The 22,101-nt window shown below is 36.4% G+C and overlaps 1 protein-coding gene across 4 annotated transcripts in view; it reads right to left on the minus strand.

The window, feature by feature from the left end:
* Positions 1 to 22,101, minus strand: part of LOC150083211 (dual specificity mitogen-activated protein kinase kinase 4-like) — a 516,656-nt gene that overhangs the window by 300,355 nt on the left and 194,200 nt on the right. For 2 of the 4 annotated variants that reach the window (XM_090377917.1, XM_090377915.1), the window contains one exon: positions 7,364 to 7,454. In XM_090377917.1, the coding sequence (XP_090234043.1) occupies positions 7,364 to 7,454 (91 nt within the window). Of the gene's footprint in view, positions 1 to 7,363; positions 7,458 to 22,101 lie in introns of all 4 variants that reach the window. The other 2 variants (XM_090377916.1, XM_090377914.1) reach the window with 1 other exon arrangement.

The following is a 22,101-nucleotide window of genomic DNA, read 5'->3' on the forward strand; positions in this document are numbered from 1 at the left end:
TGACAAAGATGAAACAATTTTTGTAAATCTGGGGTGTCAACCACTAACAGAATAAAAATAGTTTAATTTCTGTTAAACCCAAATTAGAAACTAAATGTGTTACAGATGGAGAAAGCACATAACATGTATCATTGCGTTTCCTTTTTATGGATCAAATGCAACTTCATATAATTTTTTTCAGGTTTTCCTGCTAGAGTAAAATAACCAGCAAAACCAGTATGAGAATAAAGAACAGCAATGCCCAATGGAATGGTTGCCTTTACAGTAGAAGCACCCTTAACCGACTTCTGTTTAACCAATTCGCCAAATTAAATGATGCTCCTGCCCCCTCTTTAAAATATACAGCTGTGGGTATGGATAAAATATACTTGTGGCTAGTGAAGTACACAACTTTCACGTGTTGCAATGTATGCTTCTGAAGAAGACAGCTGTGTGTTTGTTTCAAACCATGTGTGCACAAGTAAAATTATTTGTTATTTTAATTCCAGTAAGTAATTTAATTAATATTATATAAATTAATGAAACGTGGGTAAAAAAAAAAGAAGAGTTGCATCTATGAAAACTAAGGTTATGCACTGAAAAGACATGATAAAAGTCCATGTCTTAAAAGTTGCTGTTCAATTATGTGGGCAAGACAACTTTGAAATTTGAAAGTTAAAAAAAAAAAAAAAAAATCCAGAAGGATTCTACATTGTTTGTTGATCCAAAAGCTCCACCAGAAATCAAAGTTAGAGAAAACAGACAATGCATACAAATGTGGTTTTTGCAAGAAAAACAGCATGAATCTGCTGATTGGAGTCCTGTGGTTCTCCAACAAAAATCTGCTAACTCGAGTTTCTTAGCACAAAAGATTGACAGTGCAGAAAGTTTTTGCAGCAAGTGATGGATGACTTAGAAGTTACTGAAAAATTGACTGGATTGGGAAGAGTGATTTCGTTCACATTATGGATAAAAAAGAATGCAAAAAACAACTGCCACTTTTCTTTGTACAACCAATCCTAGTAATCCTAAAAATATGAATAATTTATCTTTATCAGTTTACTACCACTCACAGAAGTCAGCATGGATGGAGTCTATATTATTCAAATGTTTTTCTTTGTTTCTGTATGAATTTGTGCCTTCTGTAAAAAAAAAAAAAAAAAAAACAACACTTGGCTAAAATAAACTTATTTGAAAAGCCTATTCTCTTTAGGTATAACACTACTTATCCCAAATGCAAGAAACTTAAAGATGAGGGGATAAACCCCAGGATTTACCACTAAATGAAACACCTTTGATCCAGCCTATAGATGCAGGAGGTTCTAGAGTGTCTGAATAGATAATATACACAAAAGATATTAAGTTTGAGTTTGGAAAAAAAAAAAAAAAAAAAAAAAAAGACACAAATACAGGCCTGATGCAATTAAAAGGTATGAACTTCAGAGATGTATTTACAATATAGCATTAGCATGGAATAAATTCAACATTTATTAAATCTCAGAGAAAAGTTTAGACCAGCATTTCTCAAACTGTGTCTGTGGAACATTAGTTTTCCATGAGGTGTGAACAAGTGTTCTGCGAAAAATCGTAATTAATAATTAAAAAAAATAATAATAAATAAATAAATTTTGCATATTTGTCGCATACACCACTTTTGTATCATTATAATATATAAATTTTTTTTTTCTTTCAGTTGTTAATATACTGGCATAGACTAATAAATCAAATAGACCACTGAACACTTCATTTTGGGGTGCTTTTCCATAGAGAAGTATGTGTAGAGGTAATGACACCTACGAAAAAGTAGCACTGTGGTGATCTAGTATGCCATTCACATGTGATTTAGCCTGGAGTAAAGGGGTTAAAGGAGAGACGGAAGTGAACCGATATCATAACTAAACTGACTTCCTTGTATAAAATTTTTTTGGGTAATTATTATTATTTCGAAATATTATTATTAAAATATGTGATCATGGATTGGTGGTTGAAAAAAGGAATTTTAAAACGAGAAGCAAGTACCTCTAGCAGTGCAACTGTGGTAGATGAAAAGGAACAATACTGTTACACTTCAAAATGAGAACGAACAATCACAGCCTTTTGGGGAACAATTGTTTCCCAGAAATCGGAAGTGAAAAGACAGGAACCAACTAATAAAAGACCAAAACAAAAGTATGACGACAGTTATTTGAATTTCGGCTTTGCATGTGTTGGAAATAAAGATGCTCCTGATGCACAGAATACCATATGTAATAAAATATTAGCAATACTTCTTTGGCTCTCGACAAACTTGTGTTTTGTAAGTGTTCCGTGAACATGTTGTGAGATGAAAAGCATTTCGTAACTAAAAAAGTTTCGGAAACGCTGGTTTAGACAGGTTAATAATGCCAATATAAGCTCTGAACTACAGGAAAAAAATGAGGAACACAGTTTATTAACTTATTTCATGCAAACTGAAGGTTTCCACTGATTTACAGCAAGAAGACATACAAATGGGTTGAGCAATGTGTTCCAGCAAATAAGTGACAATTTGTTGGAAAATGAAATTATGGATGATGCTGAATCATACACACCATAACAGAAACAAATCTAAATGTGACAAAGAGTCTGCATGAAATCTAGGTCCAAAAATTTCTTGTGCACCGCACAAATGCACTAGATATAACTTTACATTATTAGCATTAGCATTAGTAGAGGCATTTGATGCAAGAAAGCAAGCTTATGCAGCATCAGCCAAAAAAAAAAAAAAAAAACCCACTTCCACTTCACCCCTCTGTTCGTTCAAAATACCTGTCCAGCTGAGCCTTAAACTTATTTAGGCTATCAACCTCCACCACAAGGGATGGCAGTCTGTTCCACCAACCAACTACCCGCTGGCTAAAGGCAAATTTCCGCACGTCTATCCTACATCTGTCTTTCCTCAATTTGAATTTATGCCCTCTCAGGTGATTTTTCTGAGCTAGAGGAAGAATCCCATCAGCATTGAGCATGCTTAAACCATTCAAGGCTTTATACACCTCTATCAGATCACCTCGCTGGTGCCTAGTCTCCAGACACTGTAATTTGCAAAACTTAAGCCTTTCTTCGTAAGAGCACCCCTTTGTTCCATTCACTAATCTTGTTGCCCTTCTCTGTACTCGTTCCAGCAGCTCTACATCCTTCTTGAAATGAGGCCTCCAGACCTGTATACAGTACTCTAGGTGTGGCCTGACCATTGCCTTATACAATGGAATAATCACCTCCTTATCCCTGCTGGAAAAATTCCTGTATATCATTGACAATACTCCATGAGCTACTCTTGCAGCCCGTCTGCACTGCTCAGAGAACTTCATATCTGCCTGCACAATCACCCCCAAGTCCCTTTCATTCTCTACCACTGTCAGTGTAGTACCACAGAGTTGATAAGTTGCTCTGGGGTTGCTTTTTCCCATGTGTAGTACTTTACATTTGTCAATGTTAAACTTCATTTGCCACCTCTCAGCCCATCTGCTCAACCTTTCCAGATCCTGTTGCAGCAGCATAGTGTCAGTAGTGTCCTTGACAACCCTGCCAACCTTTGTATCATCTGCAAACTTGGACATTAAGCTTGATATACCATCATCAATATCATTTATAAATACAGAAAACAATAATGGACCCAACACTGAGCCCTGAGGGACTCCACTAATAACATTAGTCCACGATGAGCAGTGTCCATCGATTACCACTCTCTGTCTTCTTCCCCTCAACCACCCCTTTATCCATAGCAGCAATTTGCCTCCAATGTCACACTGCTCCAATTTGTGTAGCAGTCTTCCATGTGCAACAGTATCAAAAGCCTTTCTAAGATCCAAGTATATAATATCAAAGTTATTCCCTGCATCCAGTTCTTTTGTGATTGCATCATAGTATCCAATCAAGTTGGTCAGGCAAGACTTCCCCTTAACAAAACCATGCTGTGTCTCAGCTATAACTGAAGTCTTGTCTAAATGATCCTGCAGTGCTTCTTTAACCAGTGCCTCCATTAATTTTCCTGGAACAGAAGTTAAGCTCACAGGTCTATAATTACTTGTGTCAGCCTTTGATCCTCCTTTGTGAATTGGGGTCACATTTGCACATTTCCAGTCTATGGGTACCTCCCCTGAGTCCAAGGAAGCTCTCATAATTATGGCTAAGGGTTTGCTTACTTCCTTTGCTGCCTCCTTTAATATAACTGGATAGATCCCATCTACCCCGGGTGCCTTTCTTGTGTTTATCTTCAACAGTTTCTCCTCCACTTTACTCCCAGTTATTTCAAGATTCTGTAGCTTACTGCTAGAGTTGAATACACCTCTGGCATTCCCCTTGCTGAATAACTCCTCATGTGTGAATGTCGATGCAAAATATTCATTTAGTTTTTTAGCTACCTGAGCAGGATCATCAACAGTTGACCCATCAATATCAAGTGGACCAATCTGATTCATCCCCTTCCTTCTAGAGTTTACATAAGTAAAGAACTCTTTGCTGTTTTTCTTTGCATCCCTTGCCAAGGATTTCTCGTAATCTGCCTTCGCCTGCCTAACCTCCTTTGTAACTTGGTTGCATATCAACTTGTATCTATCATAGGCTTCTGTGTCATGTGTTAATTTGTAAGTATCGCATGCATTTTTCTTCTCTGCCATATGCCTCATTAGTTCATCTGACATCCATTTTGGCCTAAACCTTGAACAATATTTCTTAGTTGGTATGTAAAGCCTAGTAGCTTCCAAGATAAGTTCTTTGAATGCTTCCCATTTTGAATTTGCTGTTGGTAACATCATCAGTTGGTCCCACTGTATAGAATTTAAATAATGTCTCAGTCCATCGTAGTCGCCTTTACGGAAAACTGAACAAGTTATACTGAACAAGAGCCTGTTTCAACATCAATGGTTAAGGGTTCATTTAAAAAAAGTGGCAGATCAATACTACAAAACATCACATTTCATCATCTGAATAGATGAAAATTACTGAAATACTTTAAGTGAATGTACATATATATATATATATATATATATATATTTGAAGTGAAAACAAAATAATATATATAAACAATAAAGAATACAGTTCAAACAAAAACCAGTAACTAAGTTTAATAGAGTTAAAAATAATAAATGAGAATTAAATAGAAGCTTTTGAGATTGAGTATTTTTTCATCAGCTATGAAAATACATACATAAAACGTTACAAATGAAATTTGCCAAGCATGGTCATGTTTGGCAAACAGAGAGCATGCACAAGGATCTGTATGTAATGCTAAAACATTTACCGGGCAGGACTAGATGAATGTTATTGTGAATGCAGGGTGCGTACGTGAGCCGAGTGCCAGCATTTGTCAAATTGCAACGTTACAATCTCCATGATTGGGTGTAGCCGCACACCTCTACTGCAATTGAAAACACTATGGCAACCAGATATGTGCAGTGACTCAAACACAGTCATTGATGGTAGTGACATGATTGGTCAACGACCTCGGTAGTGATATCTGGGATTGAGGTCATGTTGCACTGACCAATAGTACTCTGCAACTGCAGGGTGTGCAGAGTCAGCTGGTCGAATGGCCCTTCAATGTTCTGAGAGGTGATCCCGGAGCCTTCTGGCAGTTACCCCAACGTAGCAGCTGGCACGATTGTGGCAGGTGATGTGGTATATCGCACCGCTGCACAAGGGGGGGGGGACGGGTGTCTTCACCCTCGAGACAAGAGATCACAATCTACTGGGAAGTTGCAGGCACTTTATCTGGTACCCGCATAGGATCTTAGAAGTGCGATCTGAAGCACCAGGGTAATACATCCTGTATTATCCGGGATAAGGGTAATACGGAATAAGATTTTTTTTTTTTTTTTTTTATGTTTCACTACTTTAGGTGACTTTTTTCAATTAATGAACCAACTACAGATCTTCACAATGGATAAGAGGGTTTCAAATTGTATTTATTCAAGTCCTACCATAAAATGATGGGCTGTAAAAAAAAAAAAGTCAATTTTTCCTTTGTATATTAATGCTTTCTTTAATTTTAATCACACTTATATAAAACTTATGTTCTAAATTTATTTGAATTTTGAAGGCTGGTAATGTCCTGCCCCACTGCTTTAAAGTATCATGGGCTTCCAGTAATAGTAGAGGACCTTTCTAAAGCCTTGCCATAATTCTGAATTCTCTTCTATCAGAAACAATGTTTGTAATGGGATAATGTCTGGTACGCTGCTGACCATCTCCTGTCATTATTACATCTATGTTCAACAACATTATTATTCACAACTTTTAAATTCATGTTTCCTTCTTCAGGAAAATTAGCATCTTTCTCTTGTACTGTATGTATTTTTTTATCATTAAGATGAGAAGATAAGAAGATGCAACTTCATCAACATCAGTTTGATCAGCCAGAATACTTAAAAAAAAAAAAAAAAATTTTGATGGTCATCAACAACAAGACACTAACCACAACTAAGGTTGCATTCTTAAGTGTTATCTATTTCCACGAAAAGCAATTGCATCTTCTTGAATAACCTTATCACTTTAATGCTCTGCTAGGTTCTTCTATCCTGGGAAATAAGATACTTCAATATCAAATTCTTGGATTTAAAGAGACCATTAGAGAATTTTGAGTGATTCATCAACGTTTTGGATAAATGACAGGGATTTTTGGTTAGAAAATATGTAGATATGCTGTCCACTAAATAATTCCCCCCCCCCTTTGAGAGGAAACATTGCATCCAACACCTTTCATTCAATCATAGAGTATCTTTGGTTTGCCAGATTCAAAGGAACAGAAAGGAAATAGTGTGATTAAGTTCTTGATATTCTTTATATTCTATCACAGCAGCAATAGCTTTACCTGAAGCATCACAAGCAATTTAAAATGGCTTATTGAAGTTAGGATGAATAAAGAGAGAAGCAGTGGTGACTTTGTTCTTAAGGATTTCAAACGCATCTTCTCCCCAAACTAATCTGTTTCCTTTTCTTGTGACTCTGGCAATCAGCATTATGATATCAGAACAGTTAGGAATGAAAAACTCTGATAGAAGTTGACTATCCCATGGGAACTATGCACTACCTTTACCTTATTAGGGAGAAGAGACTATGATTACTTCTAGATTATTCTGCAGTGGACAATGCCATTCTGTGTAATCAAAATGCCCATTTATTTATGGTAGTAGTTTTAAGAAACATCATGTGGCCATCTCAGGTAGGTTTAACTTTATATGATTATGAACTATATTGCCAGTGGGATACACCATTCTTTTCTACTGTAAAACTGCCTATGCAAATTGGACAATAAAACTTTAAAATTTCTCTTTATATTAAAACCAATAGACTAAACATTAACATTTTCATACAAACAATTTTAATTACATAAATAATGCAATAAATATTTCTTGTGGTAACTTACACTGGTACTGGATAGGAGCCAAATGTGAAGTCTGACTGTGTTTTCCTACTTGTGCTGCTGTTGAAAGTCAACTTCAGGCGCTCTCTCTTTTCTGCTGTAAATTATCATCAATGGTTAGTGTAGTTTAACTACAATAAAAGTAACAGAACAGAAATATGTATAATGCAGAACTCATTAGCGCATCCTTCATTATTATACTGTGAAGCACGCTTCATATAATAGTTTTTGGCCAAATTTCTTATTTTTCGGAATGAAGATGAGGGTGACCACTAGGAGAGCAACTGACACTTGATAATTTGCTAGCATAATATAAAAGAATATATATATATTTTTTTTAAATCTTTTTTAAAGTCAAAATTTTAGTGATGTATTTGTTTTTTCCCACTCATTCAGAATTGTATTATATGTTCACTTCCCTTTGATGAAATGAAGAGTCAGTATAAAAAATAAAATAAAAATTGACAATGGACTATACGTGGATCCATCTCTTATTGATTCATTTAATAATTCAATTATCCACCCACCAACCACCAGGAAACATTTTATTCACATTTATTTGCATTTTGACAAAGAAAATACAGATCAGAGTGCTTCCATTAAGTTCTATTATCCACTAACTATTAATTTAATTTCTTGTAATCTGTATTAATCTGAAACAAAACCAAAAAAATGATGCAATATCATTTAGAGATACCTATGAAGAAACAATTCTATTTCCAAATTCTAATGAATGCTAGGGGAAGAGGCACCTGACTTCCAACTAGCCTTTCTAATGAAGGCTAGTTGGGAGTCAGGTGACATGCAACCACCGAAGTGTAAAAATACATTTTGATTTATTTTGTATTAGGACACAAATATGACAAAAGAAAACTTTATGAATATATTTATGTCAAAACAAAATTGCACAAAGAGTTCATATGAAACAGAACACAACAAATACAATTTTTTTAAAGGGTAAACTTTAATTACTCTTAAAATATTAATAACTAAAAATATAATTAAATATTTAATCATGTTAACTTACTTAGGAATTTTCTGTCTGTGGATGTCTGTTTGAATTGCCTTGATGCAGTCAACTAATTGACTGCATCAAGAAGGATATTGTTGCAGAAATGACAGGCCAAAATTTTGTTTAATAGAAAATATGAAATTAACATTCAATTTTAAGAATGAAATATTACTCCAAATTTAAGAAATTTGTCCTCTCTTGTTGATAAGCAGACTTTTGAGAGCAAATTTGGGCACAATTAGTATTAGCACACACAAAATGATATAAGAAAGCAAAACTTATACGGCATTAGCCAAAAAAAAAAAAAATTTTCTTTGTTCTGCGGTGCGTTAAAGACGCACCGCAGAACAAAGAAAATACCGCTGAAGAAGAAGGCAGGAGCCTTCGAAAGCTTGGTTTTATCGCTTTTAATTTAGTATATTTTAATGTATTTTATTGTTCTTAACCCAGTATATTTTAATGTATATTTCATATATTTTAGTTGTAAAGTTAAATATAATTTATTATAAATACATAGTTATCAAGATTCCAGTTTTCATTTTGTTTTATTTCTACATAAGGTTGGTGAAAAACATTTAAAAAAAAAACATTTAAAACTACAATATTAGTTATACTTTTTCAATTTTCCAAACAGAAGGTAATAATTCAGACATTCATACTGTGATGCTAGAAATTAAATTCTTCATTGGCCTATCATCAGACACACTAGGGTGAAAGCATTTACCTCAAATGTTTTCATTAATCAAGAATGAAAGTTATAAGTTAAGAGGGTCAGAAACTGCATTATACGAAACAACAAATAATGCCTACCGATGTACAGTTGACTTCCCCAGATAACTACAGAAAGTGTCATTGGTTCAGCTCTGCTAAGTAGAAATGTTATTATTTAAGAATTACTAGTCTTTTGTTATCTTATTGTTTAAAACTAGCAGAAAGCAGTTTTTTTTTTTTTTTTTTTTGTAAAATTAAGAGGCAAAATTGTTTCTTACTTAGCCTCCTCATCTGCTTAAAAATTGGAGTAAAAAAAAAAAAAAAAGGGAATTCAACTGTCATTGTCAGTATTAACTGCATTTGCATTGATATTTTTTCATATCACTATTACATATTCCATTATGTAGTTCTATAGAAGTGCAATTAATATTAATAGTATTTTTACAAAGTATGTTCATAAGTGTTCCTAATGATTATCATGTAGGTTAGTGCAAATGCATCATTTTAACATAGCTATTTACCAAAGTAGTTGAATTAATTAAATTAATTAATTACATTGGCATCATTTTGGTTATATCTCATATTGTGAATGCTTTCACAACGAGTTGCCACAGTATTATACTACCTCGAATAAATAACACTTCACCAGTGGAGAAGACCATTGTTATTTATTCTCGGCGGATACCACCACCCCAGACGGCACCGTTTCAAAGCTTGTTGGCTTCTCTTCGGTGGGTGGGCAGGTACCCTGGTGTTGCAATACTGGCAACCCAGTTATGAAGTATAACTTCACAATATGAGAGATGCCTGATGGTGTGTAGTGATATAGACTATAAAGTGTTTAAGGGCAAAGGCCTCATGCTACAAGGAAGAATGGCTATCATGTAGGTTAGTGCAAACGCATCATTTTAACACAGCTATCTACCAAAGTAGTTGAATTAATTAATTACATTGGCATTGTTTGGTTATCTCATATTGTGAATGCCTTCACAACGAGTTGGCATGGTATTGTACCACCTCGAATAAATAACACTTCACCAGTGGAGAAGACTATTGTTATTTATTCTCAGCGGATACTCGTTGTTAAGGCATTCACAATATGAGATGATGCATTGTTAAGCTATGTTAAAATGATGCATTTTCACTAATCTACATGATAGTCATTCTACCTCGTAGCATAAGGCCTTTGCCCTTGAACACTTTATAGTCTATATCACTACATGCCATCAGGCATCTCTGATATTATGAAGTTATACTTCATAACTGGGTTGTCACTACTGCAACACCAGGGTACTTGCCCACCCACCGAAGAGAAGCCAACAAGCATTGAAACGGTGCCATCTGGGTGGTCATATCCACCGAGAATAAATAACAATAGTCTTCTCCACTGGTGAAGTTTTATTTATTCGAGGTAGTACAATACCATGGCAACTCATTGTGAAGGCCTTCACAATATGAGATATAACCAAAACGATGCCAGTGTATTTAATTAATTCAACTACTTTGGCTATAACTATGTTAAAATGATGCATTTGCACTAACCTACATGATAGTCAATTTTCCTTTAAGCATGAGGCCTTTGCCCTTAAACACTTTATAGTTTTCCTAATGTTAATAATGTAATGAAAGTAACTGTATGCTAACAATTACAAGGTAATTTGGTAGCAACTTATAAATAACTTGGCAGAAAAACAACAATAACGTAATAGGTAGCAAAATCTGATAATAATGCGCAGTGTTATATTCTGACTGTTTGGTTTGTGTGGCTATTCTAGTTTTTAATTAAATTTATACAAGAATCATGTCTCCAACCAGATTAACACAGCAAAATGCTCAAAGTAATGGGAAATGCTTTGGATCAGGGAAGAGCTGTCGGTGGTTCCCTTGCGAAAAATAGCTACTAAATTCTATGTGCTACTTGTTGTCTTTCTGCAGAAGTGGATCATGATATGGCCAATGGGGATGCCTCTGTGTGCTTCCATTGTAGAGAGAGTGAGAAACTTAAGAACAATCTCACAATTCTGATGAGCTTATATAAGGATATAAAGAACAGGCTGGATGCCCTCCAAGAAATTAAAAACTCAACCACCCAGCACAAAGCTGGTAAGTACAATCAGGCATCACAAAGCACAACGAAATTCTCCACAAAAGAGGAGGATTTCATTGCACTGTTCCAGAAAAAGCAGTTGTTCATGATGCCACAATTGTCAAGGAAATGGGAAATAAGCTTTACAAGAAAGAGCGGTGGAATGGGAACAAGGTACATCCGTCAGGACCAAAAAGTTGATGATGTTAAAGTGCTACAATAGTGATATCATTTTAAAGCTACAATAGTGAGATTATTGAACATGTAGGTCACAATAAAAAAAAAAGTAAGGCAACGTTAGGTAGATATGAGAAGTATCTCACAAAGTATGCCAAAAGAAAAGCAGCAAAAAACTCTTCACTTATATTAACAGTGGAAGAACAAAAGGGTTGAATCACATTGGTATACTCGACGTTGAGTTTAACTGTTGATGACTCTGCTCAGGTTGCTGACAAACTGAATAGACATTTTGCTTCCATATTCATGCAAAATGTCTTCTTTTGGGGGAAGAATGACGGAAGATCATGAAAGTAAAACAGAAGAGAAATTGTTGAAGAAGTAAAATAGAAGAGAAATTGTTGAAGTAAAATAGAAGAGAAATTGCTGAAGCTTAAATAAAAAAAAAAAAAAAGGTACCTAATAGTGGATCTATGCAGTTATATTAAGGGAAGCAGAAAAAATAGTTAAGTAAACCCTTAGCCACAATAATGAGAATACTTTGGACTTGTGACGAGTAGTTAAAGCTGTTAGCTTAACTTCTGTTCCAGGAAAAATAATGGAGTCTACTGTTAAATTGTAATGCAGGATGATCTAGACAGGAATGCACTTAAACTGCACTCACAGCATGGATTTGTTGAGAGGCAATCTTGTCTGACCAATCAGAATGAATATTGTGGTGAAGTGACAAAGGAAGCAGATGCAAAAAATAATTCTAATATCACATACTTGGACTTTGGGAAATCTTTCGATACAGCTGTACATAAAAGGATGGTTGAGTGGGAGAAGACAAAGTGACTATTAATGGACAGTGCTCTTTATGGACTTATGTTATTAGTGAAGTCTCCAGGGCATGGTGCTGGGTCCATTGTTGTTTTCTATATTTATTAATGATACTGATGAAGGTATATCAGGCATTTTTTATTTTGCATATGACAAAGTTTGACAGGATGGTTAATGATAGTAATCAGGGTAAGCTGCTCCAACAAGATTGGTTAACAGGCTCAGAAATGGCAGTTGAGGTTTAACACTGACAAATGCAAAGCACTGCATATGAGTAGCAGCAATCCCAGAGTAATGTTTGAATTGTGTGGTACTACACTCAGGTTGATGGAAAATGAAAAAGAGCTAATTGCACAATTGTGTTAAGTGCTAATTGCAGATATGAAGTTCTCGTAGAATTTCAGGCAGGCAACTCGGCCAGTTCATGGGGTTTTCTCTATGATATACATGAACATTTCTGGTAGGGAGCAGAAAGTGATTATCCCATTGTGGTTAGGCTGCATCTTGAATAATGCACACAAGTCTGAAGGCCTCATTAAAGGATTCAAAACTGCTGGAACGAATTTAGCGAAGGGCAATGAAATTGGTGAAGAGAACGAAAGGGTGGACTTACCAAGTGAGACTTCAGCTCTGAAAACTGCAATATCTGGAGACTAGACACCTCTGAGGTGATCTGATTGAGCTGTTTAAGGCTATGAATGGATTGAGTAAGCTCAATGTTGATGGCACTGAATTCTTGCTGAGATTACACAGTTGAGAAGGCATAAATTCAAACTGAGGAAGAATGGTTGCAGGACAGATATATGGTGTTTTCACTTCAGCCAACAGGTGGTTGATTGTTGGAAGAAACTTACATCTGGTGTTGTGGAAGTGGGCAGTTTGAACAAACCTTATATAGACAAATTATTGGAGGGGAATGGTCTGGTGATGTGAGAGGAGTGGCTTTTTAAATCACCACTACTAATAATAATATTAAGAGTAGGAGATCTGAGGTCTTATTTAACATTACAGATCAATATTGAGAAACCTTCAATATTTTTTACTACAATTGCAGCACAGCATTTTGATTCAGTCCTGCATGAGAGATTACTGTACAAGATGGAACACTTTGGTATCAGAGAAAATCCTTTCCCTGTGGTTTGAACAGGACAGAAAAATGAGGGTTGTGATGTGGTTAATGGTTATATTTCAGATTGGGTTAATGTACGAAACGGGATTACCAAAAGATTGGAACTGGAACCACTGTTGTGCTTTATTTTCCTAAATGACATCAATGAAGTGACAAAGGGCCATGACATAAAAAATTTGCAGATGCTACGACAGATCAGCAGAGTAGCAAATCATCCGCACCCACTAGAGCTTCATCAGGGAGACTTCGATTTGATATAGTCAAGAAAGTGGCACACTATATTTTAATGCAACAATATGCATGTACAATACAGAATGCATTTGTACAATAGCAAACATAAAATCACTTATGCACTGGATGGGGTAAAACAAAAAATAGTAGAGAAAGAAAGGAATTTGGGGTTATATTTGGGGCTAAAGTGTACTACTGATAGTTTATCGAACATCTGCTTGAAGAGATAGGGAGGTCATAAACCCTTCGAATACTGCATTCAAGTGCAGAGACCACACCTACAAAAAAAAAGACACTAAGCTTCTTGTAAGATTCCAAAGATGGGCACTTGGTGAGATCATCAATATGGCATTCAGGAGAAAAGCCTTTGAATATGTAGGCCACAGAGTCTGGAAACCAGAGACTTGACAAGAAACTTGAATGAAAGTATAAGGCTCTGGGAGGTGAAAGTAAAATGAATGAGGGTAGAGTTTTCACTGTTATAATGATTCTACAATTAGCAGGTATGAATACAAATTCATACCTGCTATCATTTCACAAAACAGTTTAGACTGGACTGCAGAAATTTCTCTTTTGACCAGTGAGTTGTTTACATGAATAAGACCATGAGGAGTTAAAGTAAAATGAATGGGCATGAAAGTTTGACTGTAATAAACTATTTCAGAACTAGAAGATCATAAATTATTTAATCTTTTTTTTTTTTTTTCACTGGTGCAGCTAAAACTTTGGGCTTCTTTCCAGAAATTTAATATTTTATGGGACAAAAAATATACAGGTCGCTGACCTAAAAATGGTAATTTGGTAATTTTATTTAACATTAGTAGGGCATATGATGTAAGAAAGAAAGCTTATATAGCATCAGCCAAAAAAAAAAAAACATCTTTCCCATTTCACTCATCAATGCACTCCAAATGTTTGTCTAGTTATGCCTTATATTTATTTAATTTGCTGACCTCCACTAAGGCAGACGGAAGTTTGTTCCTACTATCAACCACCTGCTGACTAAAGGCAAATATCCGCACATCTATTCTACAATAGTCTTTCTCAATTTGAATTTATGCTCCCCTAAAGTGAGTAATCTGAGCAAGAGGAAAAATCCAATTAGCATAGAGCTTTCTCAATCCATTCAAGGCCTTATATATATATATATATATATATATATACCTCAATTAGATCACCTCGCAGGTGCCTAGTCTACAGAGACTAAAATTTGCAGAACTTGAACTTAAGCCTTTCTTGATAACACTAACCTTTTGTTCCACTCAACAATCTCATTGCCCTTCTCTGTACTTGTTCCAGCAGCTCTATATCCTTCCTAAAATGAGGCCTCCAGACCTGTATATAGTACTCAAGGTGTGTACTCATTGCTTTATACAAGCCTTTATATTTTGCCTTTGCCTCATTGCTTTATACAAGGGAACAATCACACCCTTATCCCTGCTAGCAAAATTCCTGTATATCATTGACAAGACACCATGAGCTACTCTTGCAGCTGTTTTGCACTGTTCAGAAAACTTCATATCTGACTACACAATTACCCCCAGATCATTTTCATTCTCCACTAACCCTGAGTGTAGTACCACCCAGCTGATACAGTACTCTGGGGTTACTGCTACCCATAGTACACTCATTTGTCAAAGTTAAACTTCAGTTGCCACCTCTCTCAGCCCATCTGCTCAACTTTTCCAGATCCTGTTACAGTAGTGTACTATTATTACTGTCATTACCATCCCTGCCAACCTTATGGTTATTTTAAATGAAATATCATTTAAAATAACTGATCTCTTTCTGATTTCACAACAAGGGGCAGAAAAGTTATAATATACAACCCCTATCATTTTTCAAAAATGTGAAAACCAAAATTACATTGAATGATCATTCATTTTCCCTCCTTTTTCAATAAACACATTAAGGATAAATCAATTCCCCCACCCCCAGTAAGGTGGAATTAACTACAAAAAAGAACCACCCAAAAAACTTCTCTGTTGATTTAACAAACATGTGAGATCACACATTCTGGGATGGAGGCTACAGCATGGGGCTATGTATTTCAAGCAGCTCTAAATTGAGGGTTTTTTTTTTTTTTTTTAAATACACCAACTGTAGTTAATACATAGTTTGAATTCCTATAGTCACATAGATTATTTTATTTTTGTATTAGTTAAGTATTTGCAAAACTACAGCTTAATATTCAGATAGCCTTTGATATCGACTGGGACTTTATAACTTTTGTAGCTGAAATTTAATTTCACTATTGGTTAAAGGTGTTGTTTTTTTATTTGATTTTTAGAAGCATTAGCAACTAAGGCCATATTGCTCCGGGATATGCGGTGGTCATTGCCTGACTTTTCCGCATCCTCCGTATTTGGTGGTGACGGGCTCGAACCCCGGTCTAATCAACAAGCGTGTGCTACGCACTGCTGCTCCTTCCCACCTGGCTACGGAGGTGCCTTAAAGGTATTATAAGTTTAAATTTGTAAGTACAGTAAACCCCCGCTATTCGCGGGGGTTACGTTCCTGAGAAATGTCGCGAATACCGAAAACGCGAATACTGAGTTATGGCTTCCATAGTAATAAAGGGGTTCCATTCCAAAGTATGAAATATATAAGAAAAACTAGTCTAAAATTTTGTCTATGTATGTATTATATGTACCTTCATGATATGACTATGTACATAGACAGTACATAGTGAAATACAAGCATATGGCATCGAAATGAAAATAAGAAACAATTTAATATTAAATGTAATATTTATTAGAAATTTCAAACAAATCTTTCAAACCAGCGCCTTTGCTAGCAAAAAAACTTATCCCGCCAGTGCTATCACCAGTTTCGCTAAAGTGTTGATAAAGGAGTTTGCCTTTTCACGAATGATGAGTGAACTTAACGGAATTTTATTTTGAGTTCGGTTTTCTATCCACAGATTTAAAGCCTTTTCCATTTTTTCTAATTTAACATCACGAGTTACAGAGCAAATGTTTGAAGCAATTAGCGCGTTTTCACGGACACTACGGCGGATTTTTTCTTCCGATTTTTTGATTGATCGTACCGTTGACTCATTGATTTTATAATGTTTTGCCACTGAGGAGACACTTTCACCATTAGAAATTTTATCTAATAACTCAATTTTATTCGCTAATGTCATCACCTGCTTTGATATTTTCACATTTCTCTTGTTATTCGTAGCCATATTTTTGTAAGGTTTAGAAAGAACTTGTCCACAATAAAGTCACTTTCTTCCGTTAACACACTCGAAAAAGTCTGTTTTACACTGCAAAACGGTAGATTTATCATTTCAATATCAATATCAATTTATAAATTGATAAATTTATTCAATTTATAAGCATATAAATTAAAAGCAAACGACGAAACCTTCCATGACAAGCGCATAACACATACTGAACAAGGATTAACGAGAAACATCCACGCTCGCGATTTTGTCACCCTTCTCCCCCGACCCACTGAGCACTGTTTTGACCGAGAAAGATAATTTTAGCCACACCCATGTTTTTTTATGGCGGAAAATATATACGGCGCTTTAAAATTCACATTTTTTTAGGTTTCATTTTATAATAAATCGGCGATCGCGAATACGCGAAACCGCGAATACAGATACCGCGAATAGCGGGGGTTTACTGTATTTAGAAAGCTACACCTTAATATTCAGATCTTCTTCTTCTTTAATGCTGCCGAATGGCGTTTGCGACTTCGTTTTGATATTGTTCTCTGTCTAGCGCTGCGTGTAGAATTTGTGCTGTTGTCATGTGAAGCCAGGTGTTGATGTTATCTAGCCATGCCATTTTCGGTCTGCCTGGGCGTTTCTTGCCTTCGATCTTTCCCTCCAGGATGAGTGGTAGTAGGTGATATTTTTGTTGGTTCCTAGCGATGTGACCTAGGTATTTGCATTTCCTGCTGATGATGGTTTTCAGCAGGTCCCGTTCCGTGTGCATGTCCTGCAGGACCTGTGCGTTGGTTATCTTGGCTGTCCACGGAATTTTCAGCATTCTTCGGTAGAGCCACATTTCGAAGGCCTGGAGCTTTTTTGTAGTAGCTGATGTTAGAGTCCAGGTTTCTACACCGTAGAGCAGTATTGGCCAGATGTAGCATTTCAATGTGCGTAATTTGAGCATGATGTTCAAGCTTCTGTCGGTGAGGAGGGTTCTCCATTTGGTGAATGAATGCCTTCCTGGCTTGTTCAATTCTGCTTTTGATTTCGGCCTCATGGTTCAGCTGGTCATCAATGAGTACTCCGAGATACTTGAAGCGGTGTATTTGCTCTAATTTTTCGTTGTTTAGTTTGATCGTGATTTTGCTTGCAGTCCTGCTGACCTTCATCACCTTTGTTTTCTTTTTGTTGATTCGTAGCCCCCATGCTTGGCTTTCTATGTCAACTTCGTTCAAGATGGTCTGTAAATCTTGTTCTGAATCCGCTATTAGTGCTGTGTCATCGGCATATCTTAAGTTATTGATGTAGTGTCCGTTAACTTTTATGCCGATGTTCTTGTCAGCCAGTGTTTGGTCGAAGATCATTTCCGAATAGATGTTAAAAAGAATGGGAGATAATGGACAGCCTTGCCGGACGCCTTTTTTTATTGGAATTGGGTCTGTCAGATCGTTGTCATAGCGAAGCCGGGCTGTTTGATTCCAGTAGAGAGTTGTAATAAAGTTGATATCATTGTTTTCAAGCCCAAGTTTTCTCAGTCGGTCAATTAGGCGGTCGTGGTCTACTGAATCGAAGGCTTTCTCGTAGTCAATAAAACATATATACACGTCTTTTTGATGTTCTGATAGCCTTGGTTATCGATATTTTAGCAGAATTTAATTCATTCGGTAGTTTAAATTTAACTTTTTTAGTGATTTCAGTTCTGTGATATTTATGAAATACTGCAGAAATTAAACATAACATAAATTCTGTAATATATTGTAAATTTTGATTTCATAATCTTTCTAAAGTTCAAATTTTATTTAACTTATGGTTGCTATACGATCAACTTACAATATAAAGTCCATGGACATTGCGTATCAGAAGAAAATACCTGCGGGCATTTCGAACGAGTCACAACTTCATTTGTATAGCCTATGGCATGTGTTCTAAGTTTGGCCTAGTAGACAGAACTAGCTCATATGGAAATTCATTTCTTTGCAACCGATGTAAGGAGTTTACCAATCTCAAATTACAACTTTGTGCATTACGAGAATAATCTGGGTCAGTGAAGAAACAATGCTTACCCTAGAAACAAATGTAACTGGGAGCTCATCATGGACTCAAGTATCTCCTGACCTGACAAGGGATGCACCCCCGAATTTGCGTCTCAGTAAAGAACATTCAATTGCAGTCTGTTCTGGTTGTAGGAGATCTAGTTTTATTGAGTAACTTCCATTGTCAGTGGAATGATTAATTTTTTGTAATAAAGATATGTCTCTACAATTCAGTCCAGACAAATAGGAGGGATTATATGTTGTAAAGTGTATGGATTAACTCAAGAATTGAAGGAATCTGAAGGGCTTGGGGGGGGGGGATGCAATTTTCATCAGGGTGGCCAGCATTCATAGGCAGTAGGAATCTATTGTGTTGAGATGGTATTCATTTAAACTAACTTGGTGCAAGGATTTTCACCTGTATCATTATGGGAAGTTGCCAGTATCATCCAGGATCATTAAGGGAAACGTTTAGGGTGACTACAGGGTTTCTTAAATTCTATATGGTGGGAACAACTAATGATTTTACCAACAGAATATAGGTTTTACCAAGAGAAGATAGATCTTACGAACAGAAGACAGGCTTTTCAAACCAATTAAGAAATACCGTTCATGGTATAGTTCTAAATGGATGTCCAAGGAACTAAGGAGACTCGTGGCAGAGAAGAAAAATGCATGGGATTCATATAAATTATCAGGTGATACAGAAGACTCTGATAGATATTAGCTAGTACGTCATCTAGTTTCAAAGGAGGTTTGGCAAGTGTAGACACATTACGTGAAATCTCTGGCAAAGGATGCAAAGAAAAACAGCAAATACTTTTTAACTTATGTAAACTCTGGAAGGAAGGGGATGAATCAGATTGGTCCACTTGACATTGATGGTTTGACTGTAGATGTTCCTGATCAGGTACCTGAAAAACTGAACAAGTATTTTGCATCTACATACACACATAAGGAATTCTGTAGGGAAAAAAATGGAGGCCAGATTACTGAGAGCAAAGTTTAGGGAGAAATTGTTGAAATTAAATATAGAAAGACACCTTGGGTGGATGGGATCTATCCAGTTATATTAAAGGAGGCAGCACAGTAAATAAGCCTACCCATAGCCACAATTATTAGAGCATCCTTGGACACAATGGAGGTCCCCATGCACTGGAGAAGTGCAAATGTATTTCCAATTCACAAAGTGGGATCAATGGGTGACATGAGTAATTACAGACCTGTTAGTTTAATTTCTGTTCTGTGGAAAATAATGGAGTCATTGGTTAAAGAAGCATTTGCAGGATCATACTGTAGATTTTAGTGTTTTGCACCAACCTTACGTAAAAATAAAAACACAAAGGAAACTGGACTTTTAATAACTGTGTTTATAATAAATTATAATAACCTGTATTTACAATAAATTTAACTTTACGATAAACTATACATATAAAATATTAAAATCTGCTACATTAAGAACAATAAAATGCATTAAAATATACTAAGTTAAAAGCGATAAAAAACCATAGCTTTCAAAGGCTCCAGCCTTCTTCTTCAGCGGTATTTTCTTATTCTGCAGTACATCTTTAAATATCAGCAGGTTCATGGTACTCATCACGTGTTTCATTCTCACGCATTCCGTTCTCTTGCGTTGTGGAACCGGAAGTGGCTCGAGCGGGAGTCATACGGAACCGTTCATCCCTTCTGAGGATAGTGGCCTCAAAGAGGGGATGAATCCGCGTACCTCTATCTCTATTAATGTTGATTGTAGAACAGATCCGCAAACTCTCGAGCCACTTACGGTCCCAGAACTTATGCGCCCGATCGGTGATGATAGCATCGTCCGGGGAGATCTGGTGCTGCTTCTCCCAAAAATGTTCGGCCACGGCGGATTTGCCATACTCCGCATTTCTTATTGCCTTAGTGTGTTCCCCCAGACGATCTTTGAGACGCCGTTTTGTTTCCCCTACATAACATTCCCCACAATCCGGGCATCTAATGCTATATACGACCCCACTTGTGTTCTCTTTTTGAATGTAGGGGAAACAAAACGCCGTCTCAAAGATCGTCTGGGGGAACACACTAAGGCAATAAGAAATGCGGAGTATGGCAAATCCGCCGTGGCCGAACATTTTTGGGAGAAGCAGCACCAGATCTCCCCGGACGATGCTATCATCACCGATCGGGCGCATAAGTTCTGGGACCGTAAGTGGCTCGAGAGTTTGCGGATCTGTTCTACAATCAACATTAATAGAGATAGAGGTACGCGGATTCATCCCCTCTTTGAGGCCACTATCCTCAGAAGGGATGAACGGTTCCGTATGACTCCCGCTCGAGCCACTTCCGGTTCCACAACGCAAGAGAACGGAATGCGTGAGAATGAAACACGTGATGAGTACAATGAACCTGCTGATATTTAAAGATGTACTGCAGAATAAGAAAATACCGCTGAAGAAGAAGGCTGGAGCCTTTGACAGCTATGGTTTTTTATCGCTTTTAACTTAGTATATTTTAATGCATTTTATTGTTCTTAATGTAGCAGATTTTAATATTTTATATGTATAGTTTATCGTAAAGTTAAATTTATTGTAAATACAGGTTATTATAATTTATTATAAACACAGTTATTAAAAGTCCAGTTTCCTTTGTGATTTTATTTTTACGTAAGGTTGGTGCAAAACACTAAAATCTACCGTATGAATATACCCAACCTCAGAGGCCTGTTTGAAGAATTTGCAGGATCATCTAGACAATACAGCAGTAATAATTCATGCATGGGTTTGTTAAGGGGAACTCTTGTTTGACCAATCTGAGTGGATACTATGATGTGGTCACAAGGGAACTGGATGCAAAAAATAATTTAGATATCATATGCTTGGATTTCAGGAAAGCTTTTAATGCTGTTGCACATTGATGACTACTACTGTACAAATTGCAAAAGAATGGCATTATGGGCAAATTGCTGCTATGCATAAAGGGATGGTTGAGTGGGAGAAGACAGAGTGGTAATCAACGGACTAATATTATTAATTGAGTCCCCCAAGGCATAGCGTTGACCGATTTTTATTTCTAGATTTATCAACGATATGGATGAAGGTATATCATCAGGCTTAATGTGCAAGTTTGCAGACGATACGAAGGTTGGCAGGGTTGTTAATAACAGTAATGACAGTATGCTACTGCAACAGGATAAAAGTTGAGTAGATGGCTCAGAGGTGGTAACTGAAGTTTAACATTGACAAATGCAAAGCACTGCATATGGGTAGCAGTAACCCCAGAGTGACTTACTGTGTGGTACAATACTCAGTGAAGTGGAGAATGAAAAAGAACTGGGGGTAATTGGGCAGTCGGATAAGAAGTTTTCTCAGCAGTGCAGACTGGCAGCCAGAGCA

This window comes from Mastigoproctus giganteus, chromosome 7, assembly GCF_048544385.1.
Source record: "Mastigoproctus giganteus isolate SK-2022 chromosome 7, ASM4854438v1, whole genome shotgun sequence".
Classification (NCBI taxonomy): domain Eukaryota; kingdom Metazoa; phylum Arthropoda; class Arachnida; order Uropygi; family Thelyphonidae; genus Mastigoproctus; species Mastigoproctus giganteus.